The sequence below is a fragment of the Chaetodon auriga genome, chromosome 13 (genome assembly GCF_051107435.1).
Source record: "Chaetodon auriga isolate fChaAug3 chromosome 13, fChaAug3.hap1, whole genome shotgun sequence".
NCBI classification, from domain to species: Eukaryota; Metazoa; Chordata; class Actinopteri; order Chaetodontiformes; family Chaetodontidae; genus Chaetodon; species Chaetodon auriga.
In genome coordinates this window covers 4475230-4489133 of record NC_135086.1, presented here as the reverse complement: position 1 = coordinate 4489133, position 13904 = coordinate 4475230, and the positions used below count along the sequence as shown (strand labels likewise).

Here is a 13904-nt window from a genome sequence, read left to right as displayed (position 1 = left end):
AATGACAGGATTCTAAAATTTAAGCTGTGGCTGTCACAAACGCTCACTCTACCTCCATTAGCTACTTCAGCAAATAGTCACTGTCATTTAGAGGCTATTTTCCATTCAGAAACATTTGACTGGTGGAATAATTTAACTGGCAAATGAAATTCTCTACGCCGCTGCTGATAAGCAAAGTTAACGGTCTTGACTGTGACAAATGTATGATGGTGAGCGGACGTGGTCGTTGTGACAGAAACAAAAGGGTTCAAAAGTCAGGACAGAAAGCGACACACAAAACTAACCTGGATCTTCAGTTTTTTTACCCAAATGTTAACTTACAAATTGGAACTTTGGGGACATAAACTTATAAAACAATAGCATTAACAAGGAAGAGTCCCCATGGGCTATTAAGAAGTCTTGGTTATGCAAAAGAGATAAACTGGGCCACTCAAAAAAACATCTTTAAAAGAAAAAACAAAAACAGCTTGTTGAGTTGCAGCCAGAAAAGTACTCATCTGGTTCCGTAACGGGCGTCTCTGTTCGGATTTGCATTTCAAAGCCAGCCACAGCAGCCCCCCCCCACCCCACAACCCAACACACACACACAAATAATAAACACATTTTTAATTAAGTTCCGCTCTAGTCAAAAACTGATTCTGTTAATAACTTGGCCTGAAATGTCTGAATATTAAAAAAAAAAAAAAAAAACAGTCTTGTGCATTATTCATAATCACTGAATGCATTGTGGAGAACAGAGGGAGAAAAAGAACATAAAACTTGATCAGTCCTCGCTCTCTGCCACCGGCACTCTGTTTCCATCACTGTCAGCCTGCTTTCAAACACCATATCAAGCTCAGTTAATTAATAAAAGGATGAGAGAGAGCAAAGGAGCGAGGCTTCCTTCAGGCACAGCGCTGCTGCTCAGTATCACGTCCTGAGAGCGAGGAGCGGTGAACATCCTCCTGGGTAGAGCTGCAGCTACAGGATGGTGGCTGTTGTTCACTTTCTCCTCAGAGATTCACAATATTGGTCTCTGATGAAAAAGAAACAGCCGCCTCGTAGGAGTTTACAAGCTGAATAATGCTGGAATCTGCCCCATTTTCATAATTCGGTACGTGAATAGATATTATCTTTCGTCTCGTTCGACACCCAGAGGGATTCGCAGGAGCAGAATCAATAAACTCCTCCCCTCAAACTTTATGTAAGAATATGTTATGCAACTTTTTTTTTTTTTGCCTGCAGTGTTTTTCACTACACACTGCCAAGCTATCTTACACCAAGGCTTAATAGCTGCCCACAATGAGGAGTCCGACCCGAACAATATAGAAAATGTAAACCCACACGTTTCCCTCTGCAGATTTGGACTTTAAGTAATAAAAAGAGCTTCTAATAGTTTAAAAAAGCCCAAATTCTGACTGTTACATCCACTCATATTCCAACTCCAATTAAATGGAGGATTCTTGATTCCTCAAAGGGTAAAATGCATCTCTTTAAGGACTAAAGTTGAGTTTAAAAAAGTCCTTAACTTACACTTCCAAAAAAACCCATTAACTTTAAAGCCAACATGGAACAGCTACTATCTGGACCTTGAGGTGAGACTATTGTCACCTGTATCTTCTCTATATTTGTAGGTAACCTGGTTCTAGATCACTGATGCACTTCTGCAACTTGGATCAACATGAAAGTCTCCTGTTTGACACATCGGTACAAAAGATTAACAACTGTGTTAGAAAACATCTGGTTCTTTGACAAAAACAACAACTTGTGTGCATAAAAACTTCAGGGGAGATGTTAACTATGACTCCCAAGGTGCATTTCAGCAGGAAACACCCACCCAGAGCTTAAAGTTTCTAGCATCCCATTCAAGCGTCATGTGTTTCTATGTTGAGCCACACTGAGGATATTGTTTAAAGAGACATTTGAAAACATGGAAAAACACTCTGGAACCAGCAGCAGCTCCCATTTCACAACCATGTTTCAGGCAGCTGGAGATGAAATCAACCAATCAGAGCTCAGTAGATGGGATAAAGAATCACCTTCCTGCACAGCTTGTTAGCCCCATCCACGAAAAATAGCAAAAAGAAAAGTGGCCACAAAAACAGTAACAGGTGTGGATGAGATCAACAACATCAATTATTTCAATCATTATGAAAAACTGCTCCTGACAAACAGCACTATGTGCGAAGTGTGTGTGACAAAACGGAAATTCAGTGTGATTATCAGGTCCTTTCTGAGGATACTTAGATTTGGTGCTCTAATATCTGTGTACAGTGTCAGAGTGCCGTGTGTGCTCCTCACCACAGGCATGGGGTCATGCAGCACTTTGGGGTAGGACTCAGCAAGAAGTTTGGCCTTTCTGTCCCAGCGGGCGCCGTCGAGAAACAGCCCTCGAATGTACACGCCTGAGTGTCACACACAAACACAAGCACAACTCAGAGGCATAAGAGGGGCGGCTGTTACGATCACATAACCACCGTCTACCTTGTGACTACGATGCATATCGGCTCTTCCAGCAGCCATAAAACTTTATGAATCACGCTGAACTGACCTCTGTGCTATAACACTGTCTTTTCATAAAGCTAATATGAGCTCTCCTACTAATACGATGGGAGAAAAAGGGTGAGATTTAGAGATACCTGACTGTTTGCATCCTGTCAGTAGCACACACCTAAATGCACAAACACACTGTCAGATTTGTGGCTGTGTTGGTGTGACGGGGCCCCAGCTGGGGACTGATTGAGGGTGAGGCTTTATGTGGGACTTTGACTGAGAATCTTACTGCAGAGCTGGAGGCACAGCGAGGGGCTGACGCAGGTCTGCATGCAGAGGAGAGGCAGGGAGGCTTTGCTTTAACTTCCTCTCTCACTTTACACTCTGCTGCACTTACATTCAGTCAGCCGAATGTCAGTTTTCATCTGTTTGTCTCTTCTCCTCCACCCACTGCTCATTTCACTTTCTGCTTAGAAACCTCACTTTTCATCCCCTTGAACCATTTTTTAATCCCTTCCCGACTCCTTCGCTCTTCGACTCATCTCTCTATCTTCCTGGTGTCTTTTCTCTACCTTCGTTAAACGAGGGGATGGTTTGCTGGATGGAGCCATTTTATCCAATCCAAAGCCTTCCAGATATCCTTCTTCCACTATTAAAGTACCATCTTTGCTTCTGTCTAAAAACACCCTTTCTCCCCCTCCACCCCTGTTAGCATCCTACCATCCTCTGGTGGCCGTTTATATTGTTTGTCATCCAGGACCTCAAAGTCAAAGCCGAGCACATCAATAGGGATGGTGTGTTTCCTGGCATAGTTCTGCTGGCTGCCTGTGAGGAAGGCTTGGGTGAAGAAGAACCCTGATATCCAGAACACAGCAGGCGTACCGTTATCATACCAGTCCTGAAAATACAGCAGATCAGAGAAGATAGTCAATACATAAAAGAAAAATATATTTAAAAAAGCACAAATGAACAACAAACATACAAAGTATGGATAGCTACTGCAGTACACTACTATATGGTTAAATGTAATGTTCAGCTGATTATGTGACAGGACATTTTACAGGTCCGTCTACTGAGAGACTGCAGCCATGCAAGTAGCTATGTGTACTCCTCTGCACCTCTAGCTAAATGCTAACGTCAACATGTTAGCATGCTCACAATAACAATGGTAACATGCTGATGTCCAGCAGGTATAATGTTTGCTATGTTCACCATTTCACTTTAGCACGCTAAAATGCTAACTTTTGCAAATTAGCACTAAAAACAAAGTACAGATGGGAGCATCTTTACTTTGCAGGTGTTTGGTCATAAAGTGCCGGATAAGTTGATGACAGTTGTTGACATATTTCAGTCTGGACTGCAGAATTGGACAGACTGACAGGCTGCATTGAGCCACACCACATGCACAGCTAAGAGCAAATATGCTTATGAACTCTCCAATTCAACAAAGTCACTCTCTTGGCAGCCCAACAGGCAGAGTTTTTTGGAAATCACCTTTGCAGCCCTGCACCCCAGCAAACAAAAAACAGGACAAACAGATTTACATTCACAGATGCAGATAGTCAGTTAATCACTTCTGTCCAGAAGGACTTTGTGGATTAAAGTACTCATAACCATGCCAGGCCATTTTTGAAGTTTGGAGGAAGTAACAATAAGCTCTTTGTAAAGTTTTTGAGGTTACAATAATTGCAAAGTTCATTATAACACAGTCCACTTAAGTTAAACAAGAAGGAGAAGTTAGGCCTGTTTTTGTGAGCTCATGAAAAGTTGACTTTTTAGAGATACGTGGTTCCCACAGGACAGACACACATATGGTGATCTTACAGACTGTCATGCATTGCCGTAAACTACCCAACAATATTTAAAGTAGTTAAAATTAGGTCAACCTTAAACATCTACAGCTGTAGTGGAGTTTTTTCACAATGCAGTTTGTTTTTCTTCTCTTGATATAAGAGCAAAAAGTCAAGGTATAAGCAAGCTGCCTCATAAGAAACCCGTGACTTCCCAGCTCACCCTGTGGGGAGTCATGGGTGGACATTCCCGAGACACACACAGTACATTCTTTTCACTCCACTGAGTTATGATGATCAGGAGGAATACGGCACTTCTCCAGTGGAAGCAGAAAGGGAAATACGGGAACTGACTGTTGAATGATGAAGTTCACTTTGCAGACTCACATGATACAGTAGCTCATGTGTCTGCCATGTGTTTCCTCTACCAAATCTCCCCATGACTGAAAAGGGTTACTAGATCTCCCCTACCTCCTACGTGATGGGAAGTGAGGTGGTCTTGTGTAACTCAAGTGTGACAAAGCTTAAGGCAGGGTTTCAATTCACTGTAGAGGGAACAACATGTACTGATGTAACCTGTGATACTAGCTCCTCACCTCTGAGAGGCTAAACATGGTCCCAGAGACTTGTAGAGTCTAAGACAAGGTTTGTGACGGCCCAATACTTCACTACATCATTCTGTTTTGTTTTTTCCTTTAAGGGTTTTGGCAGCATTCTTAGAATGTTGCTTTAAAGGACTTTTTTTTAGGAGTAGAGTAGGTCCTGTCCCAGCACTGGAGGAAGGAGTGACGCAAGCATACAGCGATTGGTCCAGACTTAAGTGTGGGTTCATTGGTCAAACATATGAGCCAATGCAACACCAGCAACCGCCATTCTTAAAAAAAAAAAAAAAACCCTGTGTAAGACGGTGTCAACAACAGCTCATAATGGTAGCCTTAAAACACGGCACAAAACATGGACAAATGGCCTTTCAGTGGGGAGTGGCCACAATACGTATTCACTGATCTGACTGTGCTGTAAGAGTGATTAAGAGATTAAGGTCAATATTTATTCATACCTCCTTCTTTGAGTCATTATGACAAACCCAAAAACATTCAGCATGTGATTTTGAACATTACGGCAGGCCTCAGTACCTGTAAGAACCTGAGTCGCTCCAGGAAGTCGCTGACGTAGCTTCCCAGCGGTTTGAGGCTGGGGTAGGACTTCTTCATCCACATGCCCGGAACACGACCCTTCAGGATGCTGCTAACCACCTCCTCCAACTCCGCAGACATCACCACCAGCCCCTGCACACGAACACACGCACATCAACATCTTCACCCCTTGAAAATGTTGCTAAAGCCCTGTTCTAAGACAGGATGGAATATGAGAGAAATTCGAGCATGTCACTTCTAAACTTCTCTCTGGAGATAGGTAACAGACAGCCACATAATGGGAACCCTTATCGCTCTGTAGGGAGCCTTTGATACCAGTATGAAAGATGATGTGCTCATTCCCCTTCCTGACTCTCTATGCTCTCTCCACTTCAATCCCATGAGACTGGTGCATCTCAGGAGGAGAGGAAATGTGTATCAGTCTGTTTATTAAACAGTGTAAAGAGAAACACGTGTGTTCAGGCATGTTTTTTTTTTTTTTTTAAATCTGAATGTGGTGTAATTAGGAGTGCGATGCTACACATATTCAGTCGCATATATTCAGAAGATATTCTGTTTGGCCTGTGGTTCACAGCACTCTATGAACTACATAATTCTATGAACTAACTAATTACAGTCTTAGTCTAATGCAGTCTAATTGCAGGCTGTGTCCTGGCATGTGCGGATTCTCATTTGTCAGAATTTTTTCTCTCTTTTTTTTTTTGCCGGAGGATGTTGTGGCCTAAATAGAAACTTTCACTTCTACAAGTGTGTCTCTTGGTGACATTTTGGGGGAAAAAACCACTGAGTAAAATTATGTTAAGGCTTTAAGATAGCTGTATTTGGGCGTCTGTTCAACTGTCGAGAGTCTTAGCTCATCACACAAAGCAATCCTGGCTCCTGCCAACTACTGAGTCTCTCCTACTACTCAGGCACCCTCCCTCCTATTTTTTATGGATCCAGTCACTGCAAAAGCACAACCCAAGTTTCAAATGTTCATTTAGAAATCTGACATCACACATACATGTTCATATTTTGAGCCATATGAGCAGCGTGGCTGTTGGAATGGCCATTTTCAGTCAGTAAGACCACTTTGGTTTAGACTGGAATGTCTGGAACGGCTCTGGGATGATTGACCATAGAATCTGGTGCAGACATTCACGCTGTAGTGAGGATGAATGGTCAGAACTTGATCTCCTGACGTTCCCATCAGCCTCAGCTGTACTTTATGTTTTGGGCTAATCGGTAATTTTTAGCATGCTACAATAAGATGATGAACATGGTTAACATTATACCTGCTGATCACTGGCAAGTTACCGCGGACGCTGTGAGCATGTTTGCAAGTCAATGTTGGCATTTAAGCACCACTGTGCGTATATACAGCCTGAAATAGCTGCTAGTATGGCTGCTGATTATAGTGTACAATCAAAAGAACGTGGTATGAACACATAATGGCATAGCAGAGTGAGCTCAGTACTCTTCTCTATGCTACAGAGGAAAAACACTTTCTGAGAGAAGGTCAGGAGCACGAGTTTATGGCTTTGGGTGGCTGCTTCATCCCTGTCATTCCCCACAGGGTCAACAACATTTCTATAATGTATGCATTTCATTTTTCTACAGCTCGTTGCTTCTTAACGCTGTGAAGTGCATTGTCTAACAACGGTGCCTGTAAGATAATAAATACAGTAACATAATGTACATAGATTTTCAGGAGGAAGCGGCTCCTCTGTATGGTGGTTATTACTCCGAAAGTTTCACAATTACTGTCCAACTGTTTCCTTTTAATGGAAAATGATGGTGTTAAACTAGTGTATTTGGAGTGTTGTGCAGAACGCTTAGAGTATCTGATTTCTGAAGATTTATTACCAGAGTTTCATTGCAATCATTCAGCAGAGGTGTGCCTCCTCTCATGAAATATTGCTTTCACTGTACAGAAATGTAAAATCAATGATGATTCATCATTTGGCCTTACTGTTTATCCAAAAAACACACATTTAGAGTAATTACAGCGGATTTGGCCATATAGTATTATGCTATAAGTATCCAAGCAATAAGGACCCCAATAATCCGTTTTGACATCTACTCAATTGAAAACAGTACAAAGACAATATATTTAATGATTTACTTCATCGGCTTCATCGATTTCTGTAAATATCTGCCCATTCTGAATTTGATGAAGCAACACGTTTCAACAAGTTGGGACAGGAGCAACTAAAGGCTGGAAAAGATGTGAAGTGTTGAAAAAAAAAACACCTGTTTGGATCATTCCACAGGTAAACGGGTTCATTGGTAGCAGGGGATAGTATCATGATTGGATATGAAAGGGGCATCCTCGAGAGGCTCAGTCAAGCGAGTATGGAGTGAGATTCACCACTCTGTGAAGTGTGAACACATGATTGTATAAAGGATAGTACTACATGGGCTCATCCAATCCCTTCTCTCCCAGCTTCTCCCGGGTACCTTTATGGCCTTCTGAATGTTGACACAGGAATCTCGGATGGTGCAGAGCAGGTTGTTGAAGCGGCCCATCTCCTGCACCAACACTGTGTTCATGCTCTGATTGTAGCTGGTGGGAAACTGCCTCATCGCTGCCTCCAAGTCAAAGTCTCCAGGCAGCTTGCTCAGGATGTCAGCTGCCACTTCAAAGACCATGTCATCTGAGGATTTGGCGTCTCCGCCTGAAGAGCGAGACTGATCAGAGACACAGAGCGACAGAGGACGGATGAGAAGGGAAGGCAGGACTTGTGGCTCGGATCAGCTTGACAGTTCATCGTTTTTTGGAGAAATTATCTTTTGCCGTCTTTGACTTGTCAAATGATGAATTCCCTTTTCAGGACTCCTTTGCATTGGTGCTATTTTGGTCCCAAAAAGACCGCGACGTTAAGAGGTTCTGACTTCTGACTTGACTTTGCTTATATTTCATTGTCTCTGTGTTAAATTGATTTAGATTTATGGTTTCAAAAGAACACAAAATAACACAGAATATTGGTCATATGATTTAAATAAAAATTTTATCTTCCCTTTCTTAATTTGACATTTCTCAGGCTAGCCTATGTGATGATAAGATCCTAAGCGTACACAGTATTTACTGGTATCCCTCTTTGAACAGACAGTTTCACACACACACACACACACACACACACACACACACACACACACACACACATTTCCCTCCACATAGAAATTTGACACAATCTTATCAACAATTCTAATAATCATTCATGCTGATAATCATTCACTCTAATCTGTGATTCCTCTGCTTTCATCTCAGCTCAACTTGCACCATTTACCTATTTGATGCTCAGTCACTAGCCAGCGGTAATGGATAATCATTGGCTAATGGCACTGGGGTTACAGTAGGGGAATGACAAATAGCTGTTTCATTCCATTTGGAGCCTCTCCCTGTTTATCGGTCATTGAGACTGATGAGAATGTATTAGATGCTAATAAAGTCCACACATGACTGAAGCCATTATTAATCTTGTTGAAAGGAGTTTGTATGAATAAATGCCAGACTCCATTGAGTTTTAATTTTAACTTGAAGTCTAGAAGTGGCAATGCCCATGGAAATAATTTTCCATTTGTCTGTAGCAAGCCAGGTCTGTAGCTGTCTGGTGTTTGTGACAGCATATGTACACTGTATATTGGTATATTAAAGAGATTAAATGAGAGGAATTAGAAGGTGTAGGATTCATGAGGAGTGTGCACATATGACAGTCTGGTCTTAAATATAAATAAAGTAAAAATCAAGTTTAATTCCCGGAGGAATTCAGATATGTTTGGGCATAGTGGGAAATCTTTGCTAAGCAAGACACACTGCTCTATATCTTAAAATAAATAAACAGATACAGGGATAAATAAATATCCCTTTCCACTTTGCGGGAGAAGATGCACTTCTGTCATCTTCAAGTAGGTCTTGATGTGAAATCTCTGAGATTTGATGTGTAGCCAACATTGACTGGAGCTGGGAAGTGGTGAGATATAATCCTCAACAAGCTAAACTAGTCTAACTCTGCACAGCTGGGATATAATGATGTGGGATCACACAGCTCCGCCAAAGCCACTGTGAGTCACACTGTGTCTTTTCAGTGTCAAAGGAAGACAACTTAATATGAGGGGTTTTTTGTTGTTCTTTAAGAGGTCTCTCTACAAACAACTGAAATATTTATTTATATTTTTGCTGTTTAATTAATGTTGCATAGTACATTTTAATGCAGGGCGATAAAATATTAAATTCTGGCAAAGATACTTATAAAAGTTAGTGGAAACTTGAGGGAAGCATATTGATGCTGTGTGCGTTTATGTGAAACAGTCTTTCAGTGTCTAGGCGTGTGTGTTTTGAAGTTTGTACCCCAGTTTATTTGTTTTGTGTGTATGTTTGTGCCATGCTGGGTGAGAGTGTGATGCACGCTATCGACAATTTGAAAATGTACCAGCTGAGTGGTGACACTCCAACTGAGCATCTGGGATGTTGGCTAAGAGGGGGCATATTGGTTTAGGAAGCGACCCAGGCTGGCTGGCACTGAGAAATTAGTGAACTTTTTTGTTTGTTTGCACCTGTACCCATGCCAGGCCACAGTGCTGGTTAATGCCTGATATTTATTATTTGTCTATAGTCATAAACCTCCAGGTCATTTAACGGCATAATAAAGGATTGCCTTCATTATTGTAATGAATAGTATTAAAAACACATCTTGGCTTTATATTTAGACATTGCAATGGCTCAAATTATTTGTGTCTGTGTGTGTGTTAAAGGACTTGCATACGCTTGCTACTTAGCTCCTGACTAGCAGCTAATCAATAGGACTTTGTGTTTCAAAGGTCCAGATGGATTTACCTGTGTCAGCAAGATACTATCAAACAGTTGTTGTGTCTCAGCCTGATCCTTGGTGATATCTGCATTGGCGTTCATGCCAAAAATCTCTGGCGAGGGGTTGAGAGGCAGCGACTTGGTGTATTCTATGTAGCTATTGTACTGCAACAGAGAAGCAGAAAGCAGAGGGAGAGGAACGGAGTGAAATAAGAGGACAATTTTCAACGCAACATCAGGAAACATCTCGAGTAATAACACTCATTGAAAAACAAGTCGGCTCCTTAGATTGCTGACATTTATTATAATGACTATGTAAATGTGACTTCATGAATAAAAGATGTGGTTGGAGGGGGGTGAAGCACTGGAGAACAAAATGCCAGATAAAATGGAGCGCGCCATAGATTGCACTTGTGTTAACAAATATATCAACCCTCACTGATGGTGGCTGCCTGCTGTGCCTTGTTACACACATTTTATCTCCTAATGACTTTTTAAAGGTAGCTCAACAACAGTGCTAAGCAACTGTGAGTCCTGTAATATGCTTAGCTTGAAAACAAGCACATTAAAGTGAGTTTAACTTTTCTTGAGTTTTTAAGGCAATGACACTTGAGGCACCTTCGGAGCAACTGATGGTTATGAAAATACTGATCAAAGTAAAACAGAGCAACTCCACAGTAAACAGCTCCCCCTGGGGGTGAATCTGCAAGCTGCTAGATGTGACTGAGTGACTTGCATCTAACAACAGACTTTTCCAAACTATGTGTATTACTGGATTAATTTCCCTGGTATTCACTTACAGTATTTTCTAGTCTCTGTACATTTTGTAAGCATTTTTGTGCTTGCAGCCAAAGATTAAGTTGAGATTTATATCAAAAAAATCCTGCTTGATGTCAGTGGTGGTTTCAAAAGATCACAGCCATTTTGTAGGATTTTCTGTTTCTTACATCTCCCTCAGCTGGTGCATAATAGAGCCCACTGGGATCAAACTTGTAGTCGGGGTCCTCAATGATCTTTGAGGTGTAGAAGATGGACAGGATCGTGCGCAGGGTCCTTCTGTCCCAGTCATCTGTTACACGGCCTCCGTAGTTACACTCACCAGTCATGTAGCGGAGGGCATCAAACGGCACTTCCTGCAGGAAACAAGAACTCATGCATTTTAAAGAGGACCCTAAGAATAACTGTGTTAGGATTGCATGTTTTAAGAGGAGCTGAGCATTGAGAAATGCAGCATTTCGATGTGCGCTACATTCTTAGTTATGTTGCGTGTACATTCTTCGGTAACAGGAAACCTTGCTAAAATTCACTTCACGACCCAGACTTTGGAAAGGAAACTGACGTAATAGCAGGTGAAAGGGTGGGGTTGTGGCCACTGTGGCATTTTCTGGAGGATTTCACTTACAAATTCAGCGAGAGACACTTGGTTACAAGATGAAAATGTCACTCCGCTCAAAAAAAGATATCCTCAGTAGTTTATTCCTTCCTCCCCTTTTCTCAGCTAAAGCAGTGGAACAGGGAATGGTGGAGGGCTGGAGTGCTGTCTGTTTGCGGAAAAATGTCAAGGGGTTTCTGAATATAGCTGATGAAAGCAGATACTTGAGTGAAGAGACACCCACTTGTAAAAGCCAGAATTTCTATTATGGGTTTAGATGTTGAACATATACATAGGAGTGGATGGTGTAGGTGCATCTGCTATCAGGAGTATTACTCTGCCCCACAGATATATAATCAGTTCATGTGAGTGTATGTAAAGTATGTGTGACAGAAGAATGCTGTGTTTGTGTGCACTAGCCTGTATACCACACTTTATGGAATTTTAATCATCCCTGAAGGGACAGAAATTTATAAAAAAAACTACCTGGTACTGTTCAAGGAACATGTGTAGCTGCTGTACTGAGATCCGGAGGTCGGTCTCATTGAACTCGTATGGAATGTTCCAGCCTAAAGGTCCAAACTTTCTCCTCTCCTGGGTCAGGGCGTGGAAGAAACACAGGCCATACAGTAGTTTCTTGAACACAGCCTGAGAGGGGTATAAGCAGAAACGGGAGGCCCAGTCTTAGGTAAATAATTACATAAATAGTGGTGGTAGTTTAGTATTTCCACAGTTAAAACAAACGCACTTTGAAATACACAGTTGGGGTGATAACAGACACAAAGGAGCTCAGGACACCCACTGATGTAGGCATGATGGATATGCACGCACACACTGACCGGCTTGCTGCAGCTGCCAAAAAACTCGGGGTCAGAGATGGGGTCCATCAAGAACGAGCGAGCAATGTTGGAGCGGAGGCCCTTCGGAGCCTCATTGGTCATCTTCACCCCATTCTGAAGCACCGCCACAGGGAAGGTGGGAGACGGGTAGCTTGTCAGCCACAGCCTGAAATCTGGGTGTGTAGTGTCTGGGTTCAGCTCCTGCTCACAGCCACAAAGACCAAGAAAAAAAATTGCATATGTATTAGCACTGTTCCCATCTGGTGTATTAAAAAGCATAAGTGTGTGTTCTGACCTCACAGACTCTCTCCAGTGTTGACATCCATGACGTGGCCAAGTGGCAGTTCTGAAGAACCACCCAGGTGCCGTCCTTAATGCCTGTCTCAATCATACGCATAGCAATAGGACCCTGGCCTTGGCCCAGAGAGAGGGAGGTCAGCTTGTTACCCGTGAAGCCCTACGGGATAAGAACAGCCGTGCACGCACACACACACACACACACACACACACACACACACACACACACACACACACACACACACACACACACACACACTTCTGTAGCTGCTTTTTGACTGGGAAGGAGCCAAAATAATTTTCTGTGCTTTTAAGATGTGTGTGGGAGCCTGGGAAATCTGGAGGATTCCATTTCTCCTTCTTCTGAGTTTGTACACACGACAGGCTTCAAAGCTGCTGAATTTCCCAGTTGTCTCCGTACCTTTTCATCTCCGAATTTGAGCAAAGCAGCCATGGGGTCAGAGCCGGGGGAGAGGATGAAGATGAGGGGGGCACAGCAGTGGCTATCAACGAAGGCCTTACTGAGGTTGAAGGGCGGCGCTTCGATGAAGGGACGACCCAAACTGTCGGAAACAAATTCCTGCACCATGGGAATAATCTGGGGCGAACATAAATGGAGTGTGTATAAAGGAAGAGCTTTTGGGGGAAATTTTAAAAAATATTTAATAGAGGCATTTGAAAAAACTAAGTTAAACAGAGTTTGACCTGACCTTGTCTGGTCTCAGACAGCGGATCACCAGCATTTTCTGAAACTGGGTCAGCTTCTCCTGCCACTCATCTGGAAAAGGAGTCTGATGTGGGTTCTGCAGATATGCACAACACAGCACATACTGAGACCAGACTGCACATGGGAGACTACAGAGTCCACACCAGAGAGAAGGCCTACAATACAATCAAGTAAACCAGAGCAGTACTTAAACAGCCACTTAGATAACCAACTGAAATCTCTCAATACTGTTTAGAGTGAGGAAATTCAGTCATTTTTATTCAGGAAAGGAGGCAGGTCCCCTCATTAGGTTACCTTTGAGAAACATGCAGCTGAATGCCTTTTTGACTTTTCTTGGAGAGGATAAGAGAAGTTCTGAGATGGGGTTGGATAGTATCAAGCTGTTGCAAGATTAAGCAATGTAATTAAGCAAAAAGAGGGGTAATCTGTAATGCGAGTGGGGAGATAGATAAATATGTATGAAC

General features: G+C 42.4%; 1 protein-coding gene across 1 annotated transcript in view; it reads right to left on the bottom strand.

Moving 5' to 3' along the window:
* Window positions 1-13904, bottom strand: part of dnah7 (dynein, axonemal, heavy chain 7) — a 70235-nt gene that overhangs the window by 878 nt on the left and 55453 nt on the right. The window contains exons 55-65 of the mRNA XM_076746753.1: window positions 13424-13516; window positions 13135-13311; window positions 12712-12873; window positions 12417-12617; window positions 12064-12225; window positions 11153-11338; window positions 10233-10370; window positions 7856-8086; window positions 5396-5548; window positions 3193-3370; window positions 2281-2384 (exon numbers count right to left, since the gene is read on the bottom strand). Coding sequence (XP_076602868.1) covers window positions 2281-2384; window positions 3193-3370; window positions 5396-5548; window positions 7856-8086; window positions 10233-10370; window positions 11153-11338; window positions 12064-12225; window positions 12417-12617; window positions 12712-12873; window positions 13135-13311; window positions 13424-13516 — 1785 coding nt within the window. The remainder of the gene's footprint in view (window positions 1-2280; window positions 2385-3192; window positions 3371-5395; window positions 5549-7855; window positions 8087-10232; window positions 10371-11152; window positions 11339-12063; window positions 12226-12416; window positions 12618-12711; window positions 12874-13134; window positions 13312-13423; window positions 13517-13904) is intronic.